Below are 21,296 nucleotides of genomic sequence, written 5' to 3' on the forward strand. Positions count from 1 at the left end.
GAGGGACCGGTGAGACAGAATTGGGAAACCCAGGGCAACGTCGACGCAGTCCCGGCGCTGGGGAGCAGCACTACAAACTTCCGCAGGACTGCCGGAAGTGCAGTTCGTGCAAGGCCGGAGCGCGGTGTGGCCTCTCTAGGCGCGCCGGAGGTCTCGTCTCTCGGTGGCTCTGGAGCGCGCCGCAGAGCTGTCAGTCAGGAAAATGGCGCAGGCGGGGAAGGCGGGCCCGACGGCCGCACTGGGGGATGTCGCACGCTAGGACTGGTGCCCCGGGATGTGGGCGGGGGCTGAGGAGGCGGGGCCCCCCGGGATTGGCGGATGCGCAGTCGAGGCGGGGCGCCCCCTTTGTCTGAGTGCGTTGCGGGCGTCAGTCTCTTCGCGCGTGAGCCTGCGGCGTGGAAGGTGAGTCGGAGGTGCGTGTGGGCACTGGCAGGCTGGGACCCCCTGCCCGCACGGGAGCCGGAGCTGGGTCGTTCTCCTCACGGACAGGGCACTTCCCCGCGGGCACGCTCTGCTCCCGCCCCTGGCGCCGGTTCCCTCCTGCGGACGTGCTGTGGCGTCCTCTCTCTCCGCGGACCCCTCTCTCAGCCCCCAGCCCCCCGCCTTCCGCCACACCCCAGTCCCCCGGCTGCTCCTCGCTCCCGGGCCTCTCCCGACCCCCACCCCTCGGCCCCTGCCACGCCCTGGGCCCCCCTTACCCTTGACACACCCCAGGCCCCCCGCGACCGGGACCCCGGGCCCTCACCCCACCGCGCCTGCCACGCCCCGATTCCCTCCCCCCGGCCGCGGGACACCTCAGACCCCCCCACACTCCCAGCCTCCCGGCCCCTCCCCCGCGGACTGCGAGCCCTGGCCGGGGTTGCGGGGATGCCGCGGGGCCTCGGCCGAGAGGATCCGGCGCGACTGCGCCGGGGAGGGCGCTCAGCGACCCGCGTGTCCCGGGCTCGCTCTCGAGGGCTCCCCAGCATACAGAGCCGGAGGCTGAGAAGCCCACCGGACCCCGCGGCGGCCGCAACGCCCCCGCAGTTCGCAGTCGGCCGTCTCCGCGTCCGAGCGGCGTTGCTGTGTCTCTGGCCAAGAGTACTTCCTAATTTTACCTTCTTCCTCCCTGTTCCTGTTCATGCTGTCTTTTCCCTATTACTTTGTAAGAGCCCTTTTTTAATGAATGAGACCAATCTTTTCTAACATGGTATGCAAATATTTCCCTAGTTTCTTGTTTTTTCACATTTCAATAGAAAATAATGTTTTTTTGTTAAAATGTAAACGTGTGAGAGAAATATAAAAAGTGAGAGTCGTCGTCGGGAGCAGCCTGCCAGTGTGCGCAGAGGAGGCACGGCTGGCTTTGTACCCTTTTCCGGATTTTGCGTGCGCTTTTTTCCGCTTCCAGCCTGAAAGGGAAGCTCGGGGGCAGAGGGGTGGCCGTGCTCTACCGGCCGATACTTGTAGATTTTTCACTTAAAAACTGTCTTCGTGGCCGTGCGTTGTCTCCGTAGGGTGGGCCCGGAGTGGAGTGAGGGGAGGCTGGGGCCTTGAGATCGCCCTCCCCGCATTGTTGTCGCATGAATGTTTTAATTTCCGTTCCCCGGTGATTGGTGAGGTTGAAACTCTTCGTGTGCCTTTGTGCTCCCCCTCTTTTTTTTGCCTTTGTATTTCCTTTGTGATCCGCCAGTTCATACTCTTCTCCGTATATGTTGAAAATATTCTTCACAGACTGACATTTGAGTCCAGTTACGGTGTTTTGTTCTGGTTTGGGGTTTTTTGAAGAGATTTCAAGTTTTTAGTGGTAAAATATTTACTCCTAAGGCTTTTGAGCTTTGTTATGTTTTAAAGGGCTTTCCCCTTGCCAAGATTATTTTTAAAGTAAATCCTTGTTTTTCTCTGGTACTTGTGCAATGTTGCAATCATCTGGAATTTATTTTGGTGTGGGGTGAGGGGACTCCAGCTTCATTTTTTTTCACTATGCTGTTTCTAACACCACCTATTGAATAATTCATCTTTCCATTGATTTGGAAAACCACCTTTGTCATGCATTAAATTCTTACATGATTTTGGGTCCATTCTGGAATTTGATGGCTTTGATGTGCATACGGTCTTCATTTTCATGCAGCAGATCTGGAAGTCTCTGCCCCCATATTTCTGCTTTTGGTATTTTGCTTTGAAAGGCCCTTCCCACCTGAAATAATAAAAACTTACCTATTTGCATCAAGTTCTTTTTATAAAATGTACTTTAAAATTTCAACTCATTCATTCATTAGCCTAGTGGATTCATTAGACTTGTAGTATTTGATATGAGATGATCTAATTTTTTTCTGGCCTATTTTTTTTTTTTTTTTTTTTTTTAATCTTTTTGCTCTACTTTCTGGGAGATGTGTTGAACTTTATGTACAGGCCTAATTTTACTTTTCCTAAAGCATTTAACTGGTCCTAGCCCCATTTACTGATCATCTTTCCTCAGCAATTTGAATTGCGTCCTCTGTTCTCCATTTGTTTATACAGACTTGGCCCTGCTCTGCCCCATTCCTGTGTCACCCCTTTTCGTCCAGGCCCACTTGGCTCTAGGCACCTTGGTTTTGTGGATACAGTGAGAATTTACATCTCATTTCTAAAGTTTGTTTTAAACTTGTTTCTTGTGTCATTTATGAACAGAATCTTTTTCCCTGTGTATTTTCTGACTAGGTGTTGCTGGTGTATAGGAAAGCTATTGGTTTGGATGCGCGATCATTCACTATGGAAGATTGCAGGGTTGTTGGGGCGCCTGGGTGGCTCAGTCGTTAAGCGTCTGCCTTCGGCTCAGGTCATGATCCCAGCGTCCTGGGATCGAGCCCCGCATCGGGCTCCCTGCTGGGCGGGAAGCCTGCTTCTCCCTCTCCCACTCCCCCTGCTTGTGTTCCCTCTCTCGCTATATCTCTCTGTGTCAAATAAATAAATAAAATCTTTAAAAAAAAAAAAAGATTGCAGGGTTGTGCTTTGTGTTCACAAGTGGCTCGGAGGTGCCTCTTCTGAAGATGCTTCCACCATGGAGGGCAGGGTATTCCAGCAAGAAAACCCATAGGTGAGGATGGTGAGGACAGACGGAGGAAGATCCTGGGAGCCACCCACCCCAGACCAGGGACTCGGAGTGTGCCTGTCCTAGCTTGTCCCTGTGGGCAGGGTCTTTGGAGGATAGGCATGCTAGCTCTTTTACATCCAGCCCATGAGGAATTCAACAAGGGCGTTAAGTTCCTAAAACTTAGCTTACAAAACAAAATAATAATAAATGTTAAATTCTAAGCTCTTTGTGTCTCTGCAGTCCCTTCTTTAGCTCCTGTCTGTGTTGCTGGCTGCTCAGTCATCACGAGAGCCAGAGCCTGCTTGGCACAGAATGTCTCACTGCAGTGTGGCTTCTTTCCCGTTGAGCACATCCAGTGCTGCTGAGAACATTGATCTATTCTGGTTTTGTTTGGGTTATTCCCTGAGGAGATTTCCAAAAATGAAATTCCTGCATCTGAAGAATGGCTGTGGCTGATGGATGGGTGGGCACTGGTGCAGGGACCCTCAGGGCGGGTGCGGTTTGTGTTTGGCCCCGTGTTGTGGGAGGCATAGCCTTCTTCACAGTCTGCTCTGATACTCAGTGATGGTGATTCTGGCTCTGGGGCTATCTGAACAGGACTGGGCATGCCCACCTGTTCTACCTTCCTGTCTAAACTCCTGGGTTGGGGTGCCTGGGTGGCTCAGTCAGTTAAGTGTCTGACTCTTAATTTTTGGCTCAGGTCATGATCTCAGGGTTGTGAGATGGAGCCTCGCATTGGGCTCCGTGCTGAGTGTGGAGCCTGCTTAAGATTTTCTCCCCCTCTCTGCCCCTCCCTCCCCTTATTTAAAAAACAAACAAACAAACAAAAACTCCTGTGTTTTTCTCACAGAGCAAAGCCTGGAGGTGGGCATCAGAATCATGGGGGTCAGGGTGGAGGAGAGGGTATCTTACTAAAGCCAGTTTTGGTGCCCTGGATGGCTCTTTTTACCTGCCTGACAGTTGTCAGGTTTGAGGGCCACAGTGTTTAGCACATCTTTGCATGCAGCCACAGACTTGTTCAAAACTAGTTAGTACCACTTTTTGTATTGGTTTTGTTCATTTTTTTTTTTTTAAGCAGAATACAGGTGTCTTAGTTCCTTTGGGCTGCTATAGTAAAATACTGTAGACTAGGTAGCCTATAAAACAACAGACATTTCTCACAGTTCTGGATGCTGGAAGTCTGAGATCAGGGTGTCTCCATGGTCAGGGAGGACCTTTTCGGGTTGCAGACTTCTTGCTGTGTCCTCACGTGGTAGGAGTGAGGAAGCTCTGTCAGGTGTCTTAAAAGGGTATTGATCCCATTGTGAGGACTCCACCCTCATGACCTAAGCATTTCCCAATGGCCTCACCTCCTAACACTATCCCACTGGTTAGGATTTCCCCATATGAATATTGGAAGGACACAACCCTTCCAACCCTAGTAACAAGCATTCTAGTATGCTTTTACTTGGTAATGTGTGAGGGTCCTTCTAGGTAGAGAGCCTTGGTTTCAGTGCTATTCTAGGACTCTCTCTCCCCCGCCCCCATCCCCAGGAATCTTCCCGTTTGCCCTCTCCACCCACCTCCATGCCTCACTCATACTGAGAGCCTGGTTTTTTGAGTTAATCTAATTGAATGAGCACCACAGCATTTGACTCTGCCCCTTGCTCTCCTCTTGAGGCCCGAAGAGGAGGGGTGTGATCTCCCTGTTTTATAGGTGAGGAGAAAGCACATACACACACTTCTTGGCCCTGGGGGCATTGTTTCTGAAGGAGGACATTATGGACATGCTCTTTGCGTCCCATCATTTCATTTACCCATTGGCTGTCTCGCACAGCTTAAATCTTTCAGGGTGCATGACCTGTCTGGAAGGACTATGGATTGGCAGTGGCACCATCCTTGAGTCTGCGTCCATTCCAGGGGAGCACCCACTGTTGAATGGTGTATCTGATTCATCTACATACTGCCAGGTGGCTTTCCTGAGAAAGAGTGTGAAGTATGGTCTCATAGCTCTTTAATTTCATTCACTTACTCAGCAAACATTGGACTGCTGGCTGCTCTGCTGGGACACGAAGGGAGAAAGAGGACTGGACGACGCAGAGGCCCTCAAGGTTGGGGGTTCAGGAAGGGCCTCAATGAGAGGGTGATATGGCCAAGCACCAGCCAAAGGGCAGGAGCCTCCCTAGCAGAAGGGAAGCCCAGACAGGGTTCTGAGCAGCCTTGTAGCAGCCGTGGAGGGGCAAAGAAGGGTTTGAAGCCAAGGACAGTCATTGTTCCCACTGCTGGGGGGAGGGGCAGGTGCACAACCCTGTTGCAACAGGGCTGGGTTCTGGGTGCGTTTGGAGGGTGGATTAGGAGTGAAAGAGTGAGGAGGAGGGGTGGCTGGGTGGCTCAGTCTGTTGAGCGTCTGACTCTTGGTTTTGACTCAGGTCATGATCTCAGCATCATGAGATCAAGCCTTGTGTTGGGCTCCACGCTCAGCGGGGAATCTGCTTGAAGATTCTTTTGCTCTGCCCTTCCCCCTGCTTGTGCGCACTTGCGTGCGCTCTCTCTCAAATAAATAAATCTTAAAAAAAAAAAAAAAAAAAAGCCAAATGCCTCCTGGGGTCAGCCGTACCCGTCTCCAGCACCCACTGGGGAGATCCTGAATGGAGTTCCTAATCCTGGCCCAGTTGCAGTGGGGCCATAGTGCAGATGACTGCCTACTTGCACCAGGTCCCCAGGAGACCAGGGCTGGATTATCCATGAAGGTCAAATTCTCATGCAGATGAGGATTGATGGAGGCCCTGGCTGAGGGCACAATATCCAGGAGACCTAGTGGGGACTGAGTTGCAGGAGGACAGGTGACCAACTGTCACCACTGCCAGCAGTGGACAAGGATCTGGCCACATGGAGGTCATAGAAGACCTGGACCAGGGCAGCTTTGGGGTAGGTGGGGAGGGTGGAGACCACACAGGGGAAGCAGCTGGACAACGCCACGGGCAAGATGACTGACCAGGAGAGATGGCAGGTCTGTGCGGTGCTCGAGAGGGTGTGGGTGTCCGGTACACCATCAGTAGGGCAGGAGGCAGAGCGGGTGGTGGCAGTGACTTTCTCATCGTTGTTCTGAGACCTGGTGAGGCAGCCTCCCCCCCCACCCCCGATTCTTTCAAATCTTATTTTTAACCTGTTTTCCAGCATCTACTGTTCATATGAATGTTAAGGTAGTTCTACTCCTTTAAGACTCCTATTAGAATCCTAATTCTAATCTAATTAGAATTAGATTTCTGTTGCATTGACACAGAAACACAGATTTGGCGGGAATGGGCATTCTTGGTGAACTGAGGGATGGAGAGAGGCCAGCCTCTCTCCACCCGAGTCTGCTATCATGTTCCTCAGAGGCAGCTGCAGTTAGGAGTTCCATGTGTATATTCCCAAAAGCTGTCTATGCAAACATACGCATACATCTGATGTTCTACAAAGAAAATGGGGTTGTAGTGCTTCCTGACTTCCTGACCCCAAGCCTTCCCTTTGGGCAGTCCGCAGTGTGAGGCATCCTGTTTGTCAAGGTGATCTTGTACCATTTTTCCTAGAGTGATCTGCCTGCTAGGTTTCTGTGTCCCTGTTGCAGACTCCCTGTGACACTCCAAAAGATGTGAGCCCCATTCCCCCATTAGGAGAGCTCTTAATCCCCCCCCCCTGTTTTTTCCAGTAATTTGAATATGACAGACACCTCAGGTTAATTTGTCCTGATATGTCTCCAGAACCTGCCCATCCCCAGGCTCCCCATAGTGCTCAGACCAAATCCCTGGATGACTCTGGACTTAATCTACCAGAATCAACCATGTGTCATGCCTCCGTTGCCAATCCCTGGTGGAGCTACCACCAGGCTGATGGCCCCAGCCTCACTAGAGCACCACGGCACAACCAGGGGAGACTGAGGCATCAACAGGCCCACAGGAGTTATGGTCAAGTGAAATATGAAGGGCCTGGAGTGTGGACCTCAAGCAAAACCAGCCATTCTCAGCCTGTCTTCCCTGGAGATTATCTCTGGAGGCAGCCTGGCCTGGCACCCACACCGGACCTGATGACGGCTTGCCATCTTTGTGAATACTCTGGCACCAGCCCTTGTGCGTGGACTGTGAGCCTGAGCAGATGGCTCCGAGTCCTTGTTAGCTCCCAGCTGACCATGAGGACCCCAGGGTCTGGAGAACAAAACCTTGTGGCTGGAGCCTTGGGGTACACAGGTGTCCCCAAACATCTCAGAGGGGATGTTCCTGGGCTCATGGTTAGAGTGTGGGGTAAGAGTGGGGGGGGCGGGGCTGGACTCCCAGAACTCAGAATCTGTGAGGGCAAGGCTGGGCCCCTCATGTGTTCCCACCTCTTCCTCAGCCCCACAGGCTCCTCTGACTTCCATCTTCCTCAGAAACCTCAGGGGATCAGGGATGGCAGCGGCCAGGCTCCTGCCACCACCGGCAGGACCCCAGGTGAGCTGCCCCCGAGGCCTCTACATTTCCTCATAGCCCTCCCATGCCCGGGGCTCCAGGTGGTAGCCTGAGTGTCACTGCCTCTATTGAATTCTGCGGCCTCTCCCCCCCGCCCCACCAAGCTGTTCACATGTGTTTCCCCTACCCTCTAACCAAGGGCATCTCCACTCCCCCCCCCACCCCACACTGCTCCATCTCAGATGTGGAGACTTAGTCCAACCTGCAGCAGCCCCTGTCATTCCAGGCCAAGGTGACCTTTGAGGATGTGGCCGTGCTCCTCTCCCAGGAGGAATGGGACCGCCTGGGCCCTGCTCAGCGGGGCCTCTACCGACACGTGATGATGGAGACCTATGGGAACGTGGTATCACTGGGTATGGCCCCTCAGCAGCCCTCTTCTGTGTCTATGTGCTTGGCCAGGGGTTGGGGGCCCTGTGCTGGGGGTTTTGGGGTCGCCTCCAGGTACTCAGCTCTAGAGGAATGTTAGTCCTGTCTGTCTCATGCCTGCAGGTCACTCAGGCGGGGTGGGGGTGTTCACAGATACTGTATTGACAAAAGGCCTTCCCTCCCGTGAGCAGGACTTCCAGGATCAAAGCCCAATGTGATCTCTCAGCTGGAGCGAGGAGAAGAGCCATGGGTCCTGGATGGGCAAGGGGCTGAGGAGTCTAGGGGCCTGGGGAGTGGCCATTCAGGTGAGTGACAGGAGCTGGCCCTCCTTGACTTGGGGTTAATCAGTTCCGGGTGGCTGTGGGCACTGACAGGTGACAGCAGGAGTAGCTTCCACCTGGGACCTCTGCTAGCAGAGGCTTAACTCAGTGAATTGCACTACTCTCGAGAAGTGTTTTGTTGTCCCTTCAACTCTCTTTTCCTTTTGCAGACAACTACAAACATGACCACATGACAGCTCGTATGCGACAAGACAGTTCACCCTGTCCGTGGGGTAGGTGTATGTCTCATCTTTCTAATCCATACAATCCCTGCAGGTGTTAATGCTCATGATTCACCAGAATGAAAAGAAATTTCCTGGGGTGCTCTGATGCAGAATATGTTCTTGTTACACAACACATACAATCTCTACAAAACTGTCGGGAGGGGTTTTCTAAATTAAAAATTTGTTTCAGTGGAATTGTTTTTTTTCCCTTGTCTTGTCACATGTAGAACATTCTTCCCTAGTCTGTCCTTGAAACAACTGAAGCCATGATTCTGAAAGTGAGGGCTCTGCTCAGGCCGTCTCCTGCAGCAGGCGGGCACAGGGTGGCCTGGCGCTAGCACTGCCAGCAGCTTGAGTCTGTGGACATGAAGGTTTGATCATGCGGTGACTTGATGCCGTGGGTGATTGAGTAACCTGCTCTACAGTTATTTTTTTAACTTATTAAAGTCATCTTGCTCATCTCGTTACTGTGGCATCAGGGAAGAAACTACCTATTCAGGAAACTTCAACCAGTGGAAATGATACTTTTCAGTGCAAATGGGTAATTATTTCTTTGGCTTACTAGCTTTATTCTATGACAGTGAGGCTTTATAAGTCAAACAAACAGTTTCCCAGTTTCAAAAAAACATAACCTTTTAAAAATAAGATGTATAAAAATTTTACTAAATAGATGACAGTAAACCCAGATTTTTTAAATGAAGAACCTATTAGTGTTACCATTTTTGAAACAGTATACACTTAATAATTGTTCTGAAGATAATAAAAAATAAACAGAAATATCCAATAGGAAAAATGGGCACAAAACTTGAACAAGTTCTGACAGAGGAGGAAAACCAAAGGGCCAATAAATGTGAGAACATGCTTGGCCTCATTATTCATCAGGAAAATGGAAATCAAGACCATTATGATTTACCATGTTAACACCTTCAGAATGAAAAAAAAAAAAAATGGAAGGATCTGACTATCAAGTTTGAATGAGGATGTAAATATGCACACTCACCTTAGGAAACAGTTTGGCATTATCTAACGAAGTTGAAAATACAGGTCCCTATGTCAAATGTTCCACTCTTGTGTATATAGTAAGGATGTTTGTTTGTAAGCACCAAGAAACATATACAAGAATCTTAATAGAAGCATGCTTCATGATAGAAAAAATTGGGAATGGGGCACCTGGGTGGCTCAGTCGTTAGCGTCTGCCTTCAGCTCAGGTCATGATCCCAGGGTCCTGGGATTGAGCCCCACATCAGGCTCCCTGCTCCACAGGAAGCCTGCTTCTCCCTCTCCCACTCCCCCTGCTTGTGTTCCCTCTCTTGCTGTGTCTCTCTCTGTCAAATGAATAAAAGCTTAAAAAAAAAAAAAATTGGGAATGACCCAAATGTCCATCAGCAGTAGAATAGACAGAAGAATAAACTGTGGTGTTTTAATAGGAAAGAACGTGTTGTAGTGAAAATGGTTTAATAACTGCTAGGGAACAATATGATGCATCAGAAACACAGGTTGAGAGAGGAAAGCAAATTGAAGAAGACCAGGTACCATGAAATTATAAAAATGTTAGAAATATGCCTAATTAAGTTATTGGTTAAAGATACAAATTTCTAAGATAAAACTATTTAAAAGAAAAAGGCGTCTACTTCCAGCCAAGATGGAGTAAACAGAGATGGGAGTCACCCTCTCACTTGAAACAACGTAAAAACGACAAGATATATGAAAACACAGCTCTCAAGGTGTTGGGCATCATTCTCTCAGTGGAAATCAGTCAAGGAAGGAAATTAATCCCCGAGAGACAGGAAACAAAGGGGTGATCTCTACAGTTGCCCCAGCTCACAGCTTGAAGAAGATTACAGTGCAGGGAGGGAACTCTGGCAGAGCCCAGTGGTCTCCCAGACTTGAGGACACATAGTCAGGAGTCCAGAGACACCAGGGAGGCTAGAAGTCCCACAGAAGAGTCCATTTGACAAAGAGAACTCTGGATATCCGCAGGGAGAGCCCTTGAGTATTAGCACTCACAAGGAAACAGTCAAATGCCAGGAAAGAGCCCCCTCTTTAGAAGGAGTAGCGGCTACAGTAGCCAGGATTTAAGATGGTCTTCATAACAGAATGAATGTTTGTGCCCCTCTCCCATTTATCTGAGGAAGCCCTAAACCCCAATGTGAATGTATTGGTGATGGAGCCTTTATGGAAGTAATTAAGGTTAAGTGAGGTAATAAGAGTAGGGCCTTGATTTGCTAGGATTAGTGTCTTTTTAAGAAGAGGAAGAGAGACCAGAGCTGTCTGTCTTGGCACACACAACCTCCCAGACCACTGCCCCATGATGTACGTGCCCTGCCTCCATAATCCCCGGGATTGTGAATATGGGTTTTACTCTTATGATTGTGTTATGTTAGGCTTTTGCTTTTAAGGAATGGAGAACCCTCTAAATGTGGGTCTGGAGGTCAGAGACAGAAGTCAGATTCAAAGAATGGGAAGGATTTGATGCACTGTTGCTGCCTTGAAGGGGGCGGGGCCACATGGCGAGGAATGCAGGTAGCAGTGAAGAGCTGAGAGTGGCAAGGAAACAGTCACCTTAGTCCCATAGCTGCAAGGGGCTAAATTTTGACAACAGTAGGAAAGAGCTTGGAGTACATTTATTGCCTGAGCCTCCACACAAGAATTCAGACTAACATGTTATTTCAGCCTTGTGATACATTGAGGAGAGAACTCACTTGTGCCATATAGCTACAGAACTGTGGGCTCGTAAATACAGGGTCCAGTGCTCACACAGGCTGGGAGTGCTGTCTGCTCCCAACAGCAAGAGTGGGAAACCTGGAACTCACAGGATCATCAGTTAGAGAGCTAACTAGTGGGGGGAAAGAGCCCTAAACACTACTCTGGTCTGATCTGACAAAGTTCAAAGGCAAGAACCATACATGCTACTTCGAAGTAACTTAACCAAGACTATTTAAGCTCTAGAATATTTCTTTTTCTTTTTCTTTTCTTTTTTTTTTTTTTAAGATTTTTTTATTTCAGAGAGAGAGAAAGAGCAGGGGGAGGAACAGGGAGAGAGAAACTAAAGCAGACTGCACTGAGTGAGGAGCCTGACACAGGTCTCAATCTCACGACCCTGAGATCACAGCCTGAGCTGAAACCAAGAGTCAGACATTTAACCAGCAGTGCCACCAGGCGCTCCAAGCCAAGGCTATTTCTAGAAATAAAAAATATCCAGCATCAAACAAGGTAAAATTCATAACATCTGACATCAAATAAAAAGTTACCAAACATCCAAAGAAGTAAGAAAATACAACCATAATTAAAAGAAAAAACAGTCCAGGGGCACCTGGGTGGCTCAGTCGTTGAGCGTCTGCCTTCGGCTCAGGTCATGGTCCCGGAGTCCTGGGATCGAGCCCCGCTTCGGGCTCCCTGCTCTGTGGGAAGCCTGCTTCTCCCTCTCCCGCTCCCCCCGCTTGTGTTCCCTCTCTCGCGGTATCTCCCTCTGTCAAATAAATAAATAAAATCTTTAAAAAAAAAAAAAGAAAAAAAGAAAGAAAAAACAGTCCTGTTAAACTGACCAGAAATGACATCAGTGATAGAATTGGGAGACAAGGATATTAAAATAAATTTATTCCATATGTTCAAGGATTAGAGGAAATACTGAGCATATTAAGTAGAAGCATGGAAGATATGTGAAAGACCCAGATCTGATTTTTTTTTTTTTTTTTTTAGATTTTATTTCTTTATTGACAGAGAGACACAGCAAGAGAGGGAACACAAGCAGGGAGAGTGGGAGAGGGAGAAGCAGGCTTCCCGCGGAGCAGGGAGCCCGATGCGGGGCTCGATCCCAGGACCCTGGGATCATGACCTGAGCCGAAGGCAGACGCTTAACAACTGAGCCACCCAGGTGCCCCCCCAGATCTGATTGCTAGAGATGAAAACAACAATGTCTGAGATGAAGAGTTCAGTGCGTAAAATTAGTGGCAGATTAGACATTGCATAAGAAGAGATTAGTGAAAACAAATTATTTTGAAACTACTGAAAAGGAAACAGAAGGGAAAAAAAAGACTACAGGATATCAGGGAGCTGTGGGACAATCTGAAATAACCTAATACATGTAGCTGAAGCCAACAAAGGAGGGATGGGAGGGTCAGAAAAAATATTTTAAGAAATGATGGTTGGAAATTTTCCAAATTTGTTGAAAAGTATAAACTCAGATCTAAGAAACTCAACGAACCCTCTACCTCATAAATGAATAAAATTACACTAAACTACATCGTAATCAAAAGAAGTGTTATAACTAAGAAGCCAACAAAGGAGATAAAATAGAACCATGAAAAGTAAGTTGATTTTTTTAAAGGAGAAAGAGAAGAGGAAACAAACCACGGATGTTTAGTGACTGCTCTAGGGTTTACAATACACATCTCTCACCATCGTTTACCTTCCCACAACGTTAACACCGTTTCACAGGTAGCGTAAGACTTAGAACAGTAGACTTCTGTAGTAGTCCGCTCAGGCTGCCATAACAAAAGGCCACTGATGGAGTGACTTAAACATGAAAAATTTTGTTCTCACAGTTCTGGAGGCTAGAAGTCCAAGACAAAAGTGCAGTTGAGTTTGTGGTGAGGGCTTTCTTCCTGGCTTGCAGACAGCCACTTTTCTGGTGCTCACGTGGCCTCTGTGTGCCTGTGAGTGCGTGGGGTGGGGGGAGGTGGGAAGTGAGTAAGCTTGCTGGTGTCTCTTCTTATGGGGCACTAATCCCATCGTGGCGGCCCTATCCTCGTGACCTTGTCTAACCCTAATCACCTCCCAGAGGCCCCACCACCAGATATTACATGAGGGGTTAGGGCTTCAACATGTAAATTTGGGGGAGGGGGAACACAAAGACACAAACATTTGATCCATTTTACAACAACCCTGTTCCTTTGTCCCAGATTCTGTGATCGTGTCGTCATAAGTTCTACTCTTGAATATGTTAGAAACCCACAGTGCGTTAACTATTTTTTTAAGTTTATTTAAGTGATCTCTACACACAACATGGGGCTTGAACTCACCACCCCAAGATCAAGAGTTGTTCCCCAGCACATAACTATTTTTGCTTTGGACAGTTCTATTTTAGAGTGATTTAGAAAACCTTTTTTACATAGTCTTGTATATTTACCTTCATTTTAACCATTTCCAAAAGCCTTTATTTCCTTGTATAAATCCGACTTTCTGTCAGGTATATTTCTGCAGCCTGAAGAATTCCCTTTAACGTTAGTTTGGATTTGATTGTTGGGTGTTTTCTCCATTGGTGTTTGTAAATTGACAAGTTTTTTCTTTTCTGCACTTTAAGGATGTCAGTCCATTGTCTTTTGACTTGTTTCTGATGATGAGTCCACTATAACTTTACATTTGTTCCTCTGTGTCGTGTGTGTTTTTCTTCTAACTGCCTCTAAGATTTTCTCTCTGGTTTTTAGCAGTTTGAATATGATGTATCTAAGTGGTATTTTAAAAACATATTTGTGATTCTAATATCTTGGATCTGTCTTTTGATGTCTTCCATTATTTTTAGAAAAATCTCAGCCATTATCTTTTCAGATATTTTTGCTTCCTGTTCTCTTTCTCTTCTGCAATTCCAACTACATCCAGGTTAGGCCATTTGATATTGACCCATACTGGTTTTATTTTTTGTTTCATACATTTGTCTCTTTCTTTTTTTTTTTTTTCTTAAGATTTACTTATTTATTTGAGAGAGAGCACAAGCCAGGGGAGCGGCAGGCAGAGGGAGAAGCAGACTCCCCGCTGAGCAGACCCCTCCCCCCCCCAATGACGTGGGTCTCGATCCCAGGACCCTGGGATCATAACCTGAGCCAAAGGCAGACGCTTAACCATCTGAGCCACCCTGTCGTTGTGGGATTTTTTGGGTAATTTCTGTTGACCTGTTTTCAAGCTCACTGGTCTTAGCTGGGTTGGGTCCACTGATGAACACATTAGAGGCATTTTTGTGTTGCTGTGTTTTTTACATCTAGCATTTCCATTTGGACTCTTAGAGTATCTCTCTGCTTAAATTCCCCATCTGATCATTCACATTGTTCCAACATATGAGTCATCTCTAATTCTAGTTCTGTTGATCACTTAGTCTCTTGACTATATGTGTGTACATGTACACACACACACACACACACACAGTCGTTCTTCTTTCTTTTGGGTGTCTCATAATTTTTTATTGAATGTCAGCTATCATTAACTGGGACAGTAGAGATAGAGGTAAATAGTGTATCTGTCTGGAAATGTAGCCTGTCCTACTAGGCTGATAGTGTGAAAGCCTGAGTCAGTCTAGTCAGGACTTGGGCTGGGCTCTGTTGTTCCCAGAATTGCCTTCAGTGCATCACTAGATTCACACTCCTGTGGCACTTCCTTGTACGTAGGGTGAGGGCTTTCAGTCTTCCAGGTGTGCCTACAAGAGAGGGTTTTCTTCTATGCTCTTGCCCCCACCGTAGCAGTAGTAGGCAGTTGCTGGTGACTCAGGGCTTGCTGGCCTTTGGGGCAGGGGCAGGGAGAAATGAGAGGATGCTCCACTGTCCTGGTCCATCCTCAGTTTTAGGCAGGTTTGTATTCCTGGGTCACAGCCCTTCCCCTGGTTGAAGCAGACTTCTCACTGCTGGGCTCATGATCATTTCCTAGCTCTCCCTCAGGAGTAGAAGATAGTTTTCTTTTCCCTTCCCAGCCATTGGAATTTTTTTTTTTTTTAAAGATTTATTTATTTATTTATTTGACAGAGAGATAGAGAGCACAAGTAGGCAGAATGTCAGGCAGAGGGAAAGGGAGAAGCAGGCTCTGCTGAGCAGGGAGCCCGATGCAGGGCTTGATCCCAGGACCCTGGAATCATGACCTGAGCCGAAGGCAGCTACTTAACCAACTGAGCCACCCAGGCGCCCCTCTTTTTTTTTTTTTTAAAGATTTATGGAATTTTTATCTGTATCTTAGAATGAGAAGTTTGCTTTCGCTCACGTAGTGACTTGCAGCTTTTGTTCTGTAGAGGAGAAGGGTTCATGTGGCTGCTTTTGTTCTCCTCTTGTAGGCCTAAGCCACCAAAAGAGGCTTCCTCTGGACCTGCTCCCAGGGGGACATGAGCCCCTGTGTCTGGAGCTCCCCGGGGTTCTTTGGAAATTCATTAATGTTTTAGCCAGGTGCTTCTTCCTTGCTTGGGTGGTGGCCTGTCTTCCATCTTCCTCTTATCTCCCTCCCTTCCATCATCAGTGCAGTTGTCTCCCCATGCACGCACCTATCTCTCCTTAGGGTTCAGGTTGTTTGGTTGCCACCATGACCTTGGCTCTATGATAGATTCAAGAAAGTTACAATTTTATAGATTACCTGACTTTTTCTTGCTGTTAGGGTGGAAGTGATATTCTTTCCAGCTTTCTCCCTCCTGGGGGAATTCAGTTAATACATAATTAATAACCAGTATAATAATATATATTGTTTTACATAATGTATAATAATAGTGATATTAACAGTAAAAGGGACATGGGATTGGTCAGTGTATCCACCCGACTTTGTATGTCAGACTGGGGTTTATGTGCTCCTGTTGGTCATGGTGAGGAGCTCTCCAGTACCACTGATGAGCAGGCAGTGCTGGGGCAGAGGGACACGGGACAGTACGCTGTCCAAGGGCACCTGGGTGGCGCAGTTGGTTAAGCATCTGACTCTTGGTTTCAGCTCAGGTCACAGTCTCGTTGAGTCTTGGGATCGAGCCCCACATCAGGCTCCACACTCAGCATGGAGTCTGCTTATGACTGTCTGCCCCCTCGGCCTCTCTCTCTCTCCCTCTTTCTTGCTCTCAAAAATAAACCTTTAAAAAAATTTTTTTGAAAACAGTAAGCTGTCAAATGGTAGTCTTAATAGGAACAAGGGCTTGGACACTGGTGGGGAAAGAGGAAGATAAGGGATCAAAAAAGAGATGTGGATCCTGAAGGCCCACCAGCCACAAGAGGTAGGGGCTTATTCTAGGAGGAAGGAAGAGCCAAGTTCTCTTTTGGACTCTTGACGTGGATGTGCTGGTGGGCCATCTAGATGGCAAGGTCTGGCAGCAAGCAGAGCACCCACCTGAGCCTGGAGAGCACTGGGAGATGGAGGAGTCAGAGTGTCTGTGTCTGGAGGTGCAGCTGAATCTCAGGGTGGGTGTGAAGAACCAGTTCATCAAGCCTGGAGTAGGACTCCAGCCTCTACAAGGAGGCCCCTCACTCAGGGGAGTCTCCCACTTCCCACTCCTGCCTCTTCTCAGATGATCAGCTGTTGAGGGTTTGCTTCCATCTGGCTGCCACCAACTTCTGCAAAGAACTATTAGCATTTGGTATGTCTTTGCCCCTCCGAGGTACCTAGCTGTCAAAAGGCAACACAGATCAAAACAAGCATATTTTATTTATTGGCCACCTTGGCCCAAATCTCTCCGAACACCAGTCAGAAGTCCCATCTTAGAAGGTCCCTTGGCTTTGTAGGGGGACTACTTGGCTTCTTTTTTTTTTTTTTTTTTTTTTTTTTTTTTTTTAAGATTTTATTTATTTGACAGAGAGAGACACAGCAAGAGAGGGAACACAAGCAGGGGGAGTGGGAGAGGGAGAAGCAGGCTTCCTGCCGAGCAGGGAGCCCGATATGGGGCTCGATCCCAGGACCCCGGGATCATGACCTGAGCTGAAGGCAGACGCCTAACGACTGAGCCACCCAGGGCCCCGGGACTACTTGGCTTCTGAATCTTTTATTTTTCAAGGGTCCATGTTGGGGGTTCCAGGTGGCCCATTAAATAGCATCTGTCTCCCCAGACCAAGTTAGGAACTAATTAAAGAGTGAAGCTTATCTCTCAATAATGCTGTTACCAGCAAGGTGTGGGGGATTTGACAATATCCTTATTCTAGATAGAACACAGTTGGAAAATGACTGGGTGCTATTCAGCATGCTTTCTAATCACAGAATGAGACCCACTTGCCACCTGATTGAGGCAGTGAAGGACCACCACAGGCCCCCATGCTGGGGACTGCCTCTGAATGTGAAGGAGCAAAGCCGAATATGGTTCCCTGAGCTGAGAATGCCCAATTCTTACGCACATGAACCAGTGAAATAAGTTACTCCACCTACCCTGGAGAGAAGGGGGAGCAAAGAAGCAGTCAACACATAGGCGCACATGCACATTTGGATGCCATCCTAGCTCCTGATCTCAATATTGCTGGATCAGCATTTGTAAATTTCCCCTCAGAGCTGCTGACCCCTCAGTACCTGTCATAGACCTTAAGTGTGTCTGTGAGAATTCTCTCCGATCTTCCTCTGCCTAGAAGGCTTTGAATTCTGGAATATCCCTCAAGTGCAACAGTTTTTAATGCTGTTCCTGGCAGAGGTCTTTGGGAAGCTGGGGGTGGCAGCACGGTGTTTGGAGTTGGCCTCCTAAGCTGCAGGGCTGAGATTGGGCACTTGAGAGTACACAAGGAGGCCTGGCTGCTGTCATGCAGTCAACTTCTTGCTTCTGGCCCTGACTTGGCATCAGCTCCACCTGTTGGGTGACACTGATAAAGATCACTCCATGAGCACAGCCCGTCCTCTCACAACATCCCTGAAGCCCCTTGAGAAGTCTTGGTCTTCTGACCGGCATCTTGTCATCTCAATGGCTTGAACTCCAAGATTTAAAACACTTGTTCTCTGGCCAGCCTCGCTGGCTCAGATGGTAGAGCATGCAGCTTTTGATCTCAGGGTCGTGAGTTCAAGTCCCACATTGGGCGTAGAGCTCACCAAAAAAAAAAAAAAAAAGTAATCAGCACACCCTGTCCTCCCCGACTCACAGCCCACAGAGTCCCCAACCTGATACTAAAAACATCTACCCCAGCCCTCTGCAATACTTCCTGCTGCCCTGCAGGCCACATTCCAGCTTAGGTGTGGCAAGACTCCCATTGTGTCTCTCCTCTTCCCAGTGCATTCTCCACAAAGAGGAGGTCACACTCCCCCATGTACAAGTCTTCTCTTCCTGTGTCTGTTGGACATGCACACAAGAGCTCACACTTCTACCAGCTCCACACCAGGTGTTGCTGTCAGCCCAACAAGGCTCTCTGCAGTCCTGGGTGGGTTTAGGGTTACATGATGGCCTCTGGAAGCCCTGTACATAAAGACTCCAGGGAGGGACGCCTGCGTGGCTCAGTCGTTAAGTGTCTGCCTTCGGCTCAGGTCATGATCTCAGGGTCCTGGGATCGAGCCCCGCATCGGGCTCCCTGCTCAGTGGGGAGTCTGACTCTCCCTCTCCCTGCTTGTTCTCTCAAATAAATAAAATTTTAAGAAACAAAGACTCCAGGGAGAGTGGGATTCGGGCAGTAATGGGCTGCCACCAGCTGCTGTGTGCCTTATGTCCGTGACACCTGCCTCTCAAACTGCCCTGTCAGCCTGGGCACGTGTCTAGTTACTGGACACAGATGCGAGTTTTCTGCTGCTCTGCAGCTCACACGGCCACGTGCATTCAGGGACCACGGCCCTGCTGGCCACCTCTGGTTACACTTGCTCTGCTGTTTTGAGTGGGTTAGCAGTTAACATTTTTACTTTGGATTTGTTGTTTCAGAATATGAAAACAAGGGAGAGAACCAAAATAGGGATTTGGGTCTGAAGCCATTTATTTCAGAGGAAGTATCAGTGCTTCTGGGGGAAACATCCACGGGATGGATTGATCAAAGACGTTATGAACGTGAGCAGAGCTTCTGCGGGAGTCCAAGCCCCGCCGGCCGGCCTGAAGCCCAGGTCCTGAGTCAGAGCGTGCCTCTCCCTCAGCATCAGGCTGTTCCCAGTGGGGAGAGACCCTACAAGTGCACCGAGTGTGGGAAGTGCTTTGGCCGGAGCTCCCATCTGCTGCAGCATCAGAGAACCCACACCGGAGAGAAGCCCTACGTGTGCGGCGTCTGTGGGAAGGCCTTCAGCCAGAGCTCCGTCCTCAGCAAACACCGCAGAATCCACACGGGCGAGAAGCCCTACGAGTGCAACGAATGCGGAAAGGCCTTTCGGGTGAGCTCGGATCTCGCTCAGCACCATAAGATCCACACGGGGGAGAAGCCCCACGAGTGTCTGGAGTGCCGGAAGGCGTTCACGCAGCTCTCGCACCTCATCCAGCACCAGCGGATCCACACCGGCGAGCGGCCGTACGTGTGCCCGCTGTGCGGGAAGGCCTTCAACCACAGCACGGTTCTGCGCAGCCACCAGCGCGTGCACACCGGCGAGAAGCCGCACGAGTGCGCGCAGTGCGGCCGCGCCTTCAGCGTCAAGAGGACGCTCCTGCAGCACCAGCGCGTGCACACGGGCGAGAAGCCCTACACGTGCAGCGAGTGCGGCCGCGCCTTCAGCGACCGCTCGGTGCTCATCCAGCACCACAACGTGCACACCGGCGAGAAGCCGTACGAGTGCGGCGAGTGCGGCAAGGCCTTCAGCCACCGCTCGACGCTCATGAACCACGAGCGCATCCACACGGAGGAGAAGCCGTACGGCTGCTACGCGTGCGGAAAGGCCTTCGTGCAGCACTCGCACCTGACGCAGCACCAGCGCGTGCACACCGGCGAGAAGCCGTACGTGTGCGGCGAGTGCGGGCACGCCTTCAGCGCCCGCCGGTCTCTGGTGCAGCACGAGAGGATCCACACCGGCGAGAGGCCGTTCCGCTGCGCGCAGTGCGGCAAGGCCTTCAGCCTGAAGGCGACCCTGATCGTGCACCTGCGGACCCACACGGGCGAGCGGCCCTACGAGTGCAGCCGCTGCGGCAAGGCCTTCAGCCAGTACTCGGTGCTCATCCAGCACCAGAGGATCCACACGGGCGAGCGGCCCTACGAGTGCGGCGAGTGCGGCCGCGCCTTCAACCAGCACGGGCACCTGATCCAGCACCAGAAGGTGCACCGGAAGCTGTGACGCCCGCTGGCCCCGGGAGCCCCCGCCCGGGAGAGGCTCCTGGCAACTCCGCTGGTGCCGTTCTGTGGCAGTGCAGCGTCCCAAGCACACGTTCCTGTGGGAAAACCGGAGGATGCCTGTTTTGTTCACCCCACATCCTGAAGTTCTGTTGCACAGTAACCACACAGTTGTAGTGACTTTTGGTAAAGACGGCCATCATTCATTCATTCCTTAACATGAGACCCTCTGTTTGAAGTAAGAAACTGAAGGAAGTTAAGACTTAAGGATTTCTTACATTCTAAATAAAGTTTTTTCTTAGAACATGACATGCCTTTCCTAAAAACAGTTATTCTAATTATTGCACATAAATTTGAATTGGATTATTTGCAGTATTCTGTCAGACCACTAAAGTGTTGTGTGGATAAAATGATATAAAAAAAGATTGTCATCAAGTAATATGGCTAGAAATCCTAAGTGTGTGGAGCCACTTGTTTTGTGTGAACAAAGGAAAAAGTCTAAGGATTAATTAGTGAGAAATGATGTAAACTTAGAAAACACTTCATCTGGTGTTTGAACTTTATTCAAGATCAGAAGGGATGTCCTAACTTTTTAAGTGAAAATTCAACTCAAAAATGGATCTTTGCCTCAAAACCCACCCTTATGACTTAAGAGACCTTGTGCCCCAGAAATCATGGGATGCCTTGGGCCTCCAGACCCCATGTGGGTTGGAGGGGAGCTCTGCACGCAGAGCCCAGACCTCATAGCTGCTGTGTTACTCAAAAGACAGTTCTTTGGTAGATAGTTTTAAAACCTAAAATTCTCAAATTCAGATAGCTTTTTTATTATCTAAAATTTCCATTTCTGTGTTTGAGGTTTTTATTTTTTACTCCTGATTGCAAGAGCATCTAGTATCCATTTTCATGTACTGTAGTGAATCTGGTTTATTCATAATTTTTAAGAGGTTTTTTTCCTCTCGAAAACATCAGCTTCTTGGGAGAAATGAAGGACTATAGTGTTGACCCATAAGGCC

At 48.9% G+C, this 21,296-nt stretch overlaps 1 protein-coding gene across 4 annotated transcripts; it reads left to right on the plus strand.

Annotated features, from left to right (window-relative positions):
- The first annotated feature begins 311 nt into the window (after window positions 1–311).
- Window positions 312–20,592, plus strand: ZNF250 (zinc finger protein 250). 4 transcript variants are annotated; one of them, XM_036105845.2, is made up of 6 exons: window positions 312–402; window positions 7,400–7,494; window positions 7,724–7,865; window positions 8,070–8,183; window positions 8,369–8,431; window positions 18,963–20,592. In XM_036105845.2, exons 2-6 carry the CDS (start codon window positions 7,453–7,455, stop codon window positions 20,285–20,287), a joined length of 1,686 nt encoding a protein of 561 aa, XP_035961738.1. In that variant the 5' UTR covers window positions 312–402; window positions 7,400–7,452; the 3' UTR covers window positions 20,288–20,592. The 4 variants fall into 4 exon arrangements, with proteins under 4 accessions (XP_035961738.1, XP_035961740.1, XP_035961739.1 ...); XM_036105847.2 differs by having other exon boundaries at window positions 7,739–7,865; XM_036105846.2 differs by having other exon boundaries at window positions 315–413.
- Window positions 20,593–21,296: the final 704 nt, after the last annotated feature.

Source organism: Halichoerus grypus, chromosome 5, assembly GCF_964656455.1.
Source record: "Halichoerus grypus chromosome 5, mHalGry1.hap1.1, whole genome shotgun sequence".
NCBI lineage: Eukaryota > Metazoa > Chordata > Mammalia > Carnivora > Phocidae > Halichoerus > Halichoerus grypus.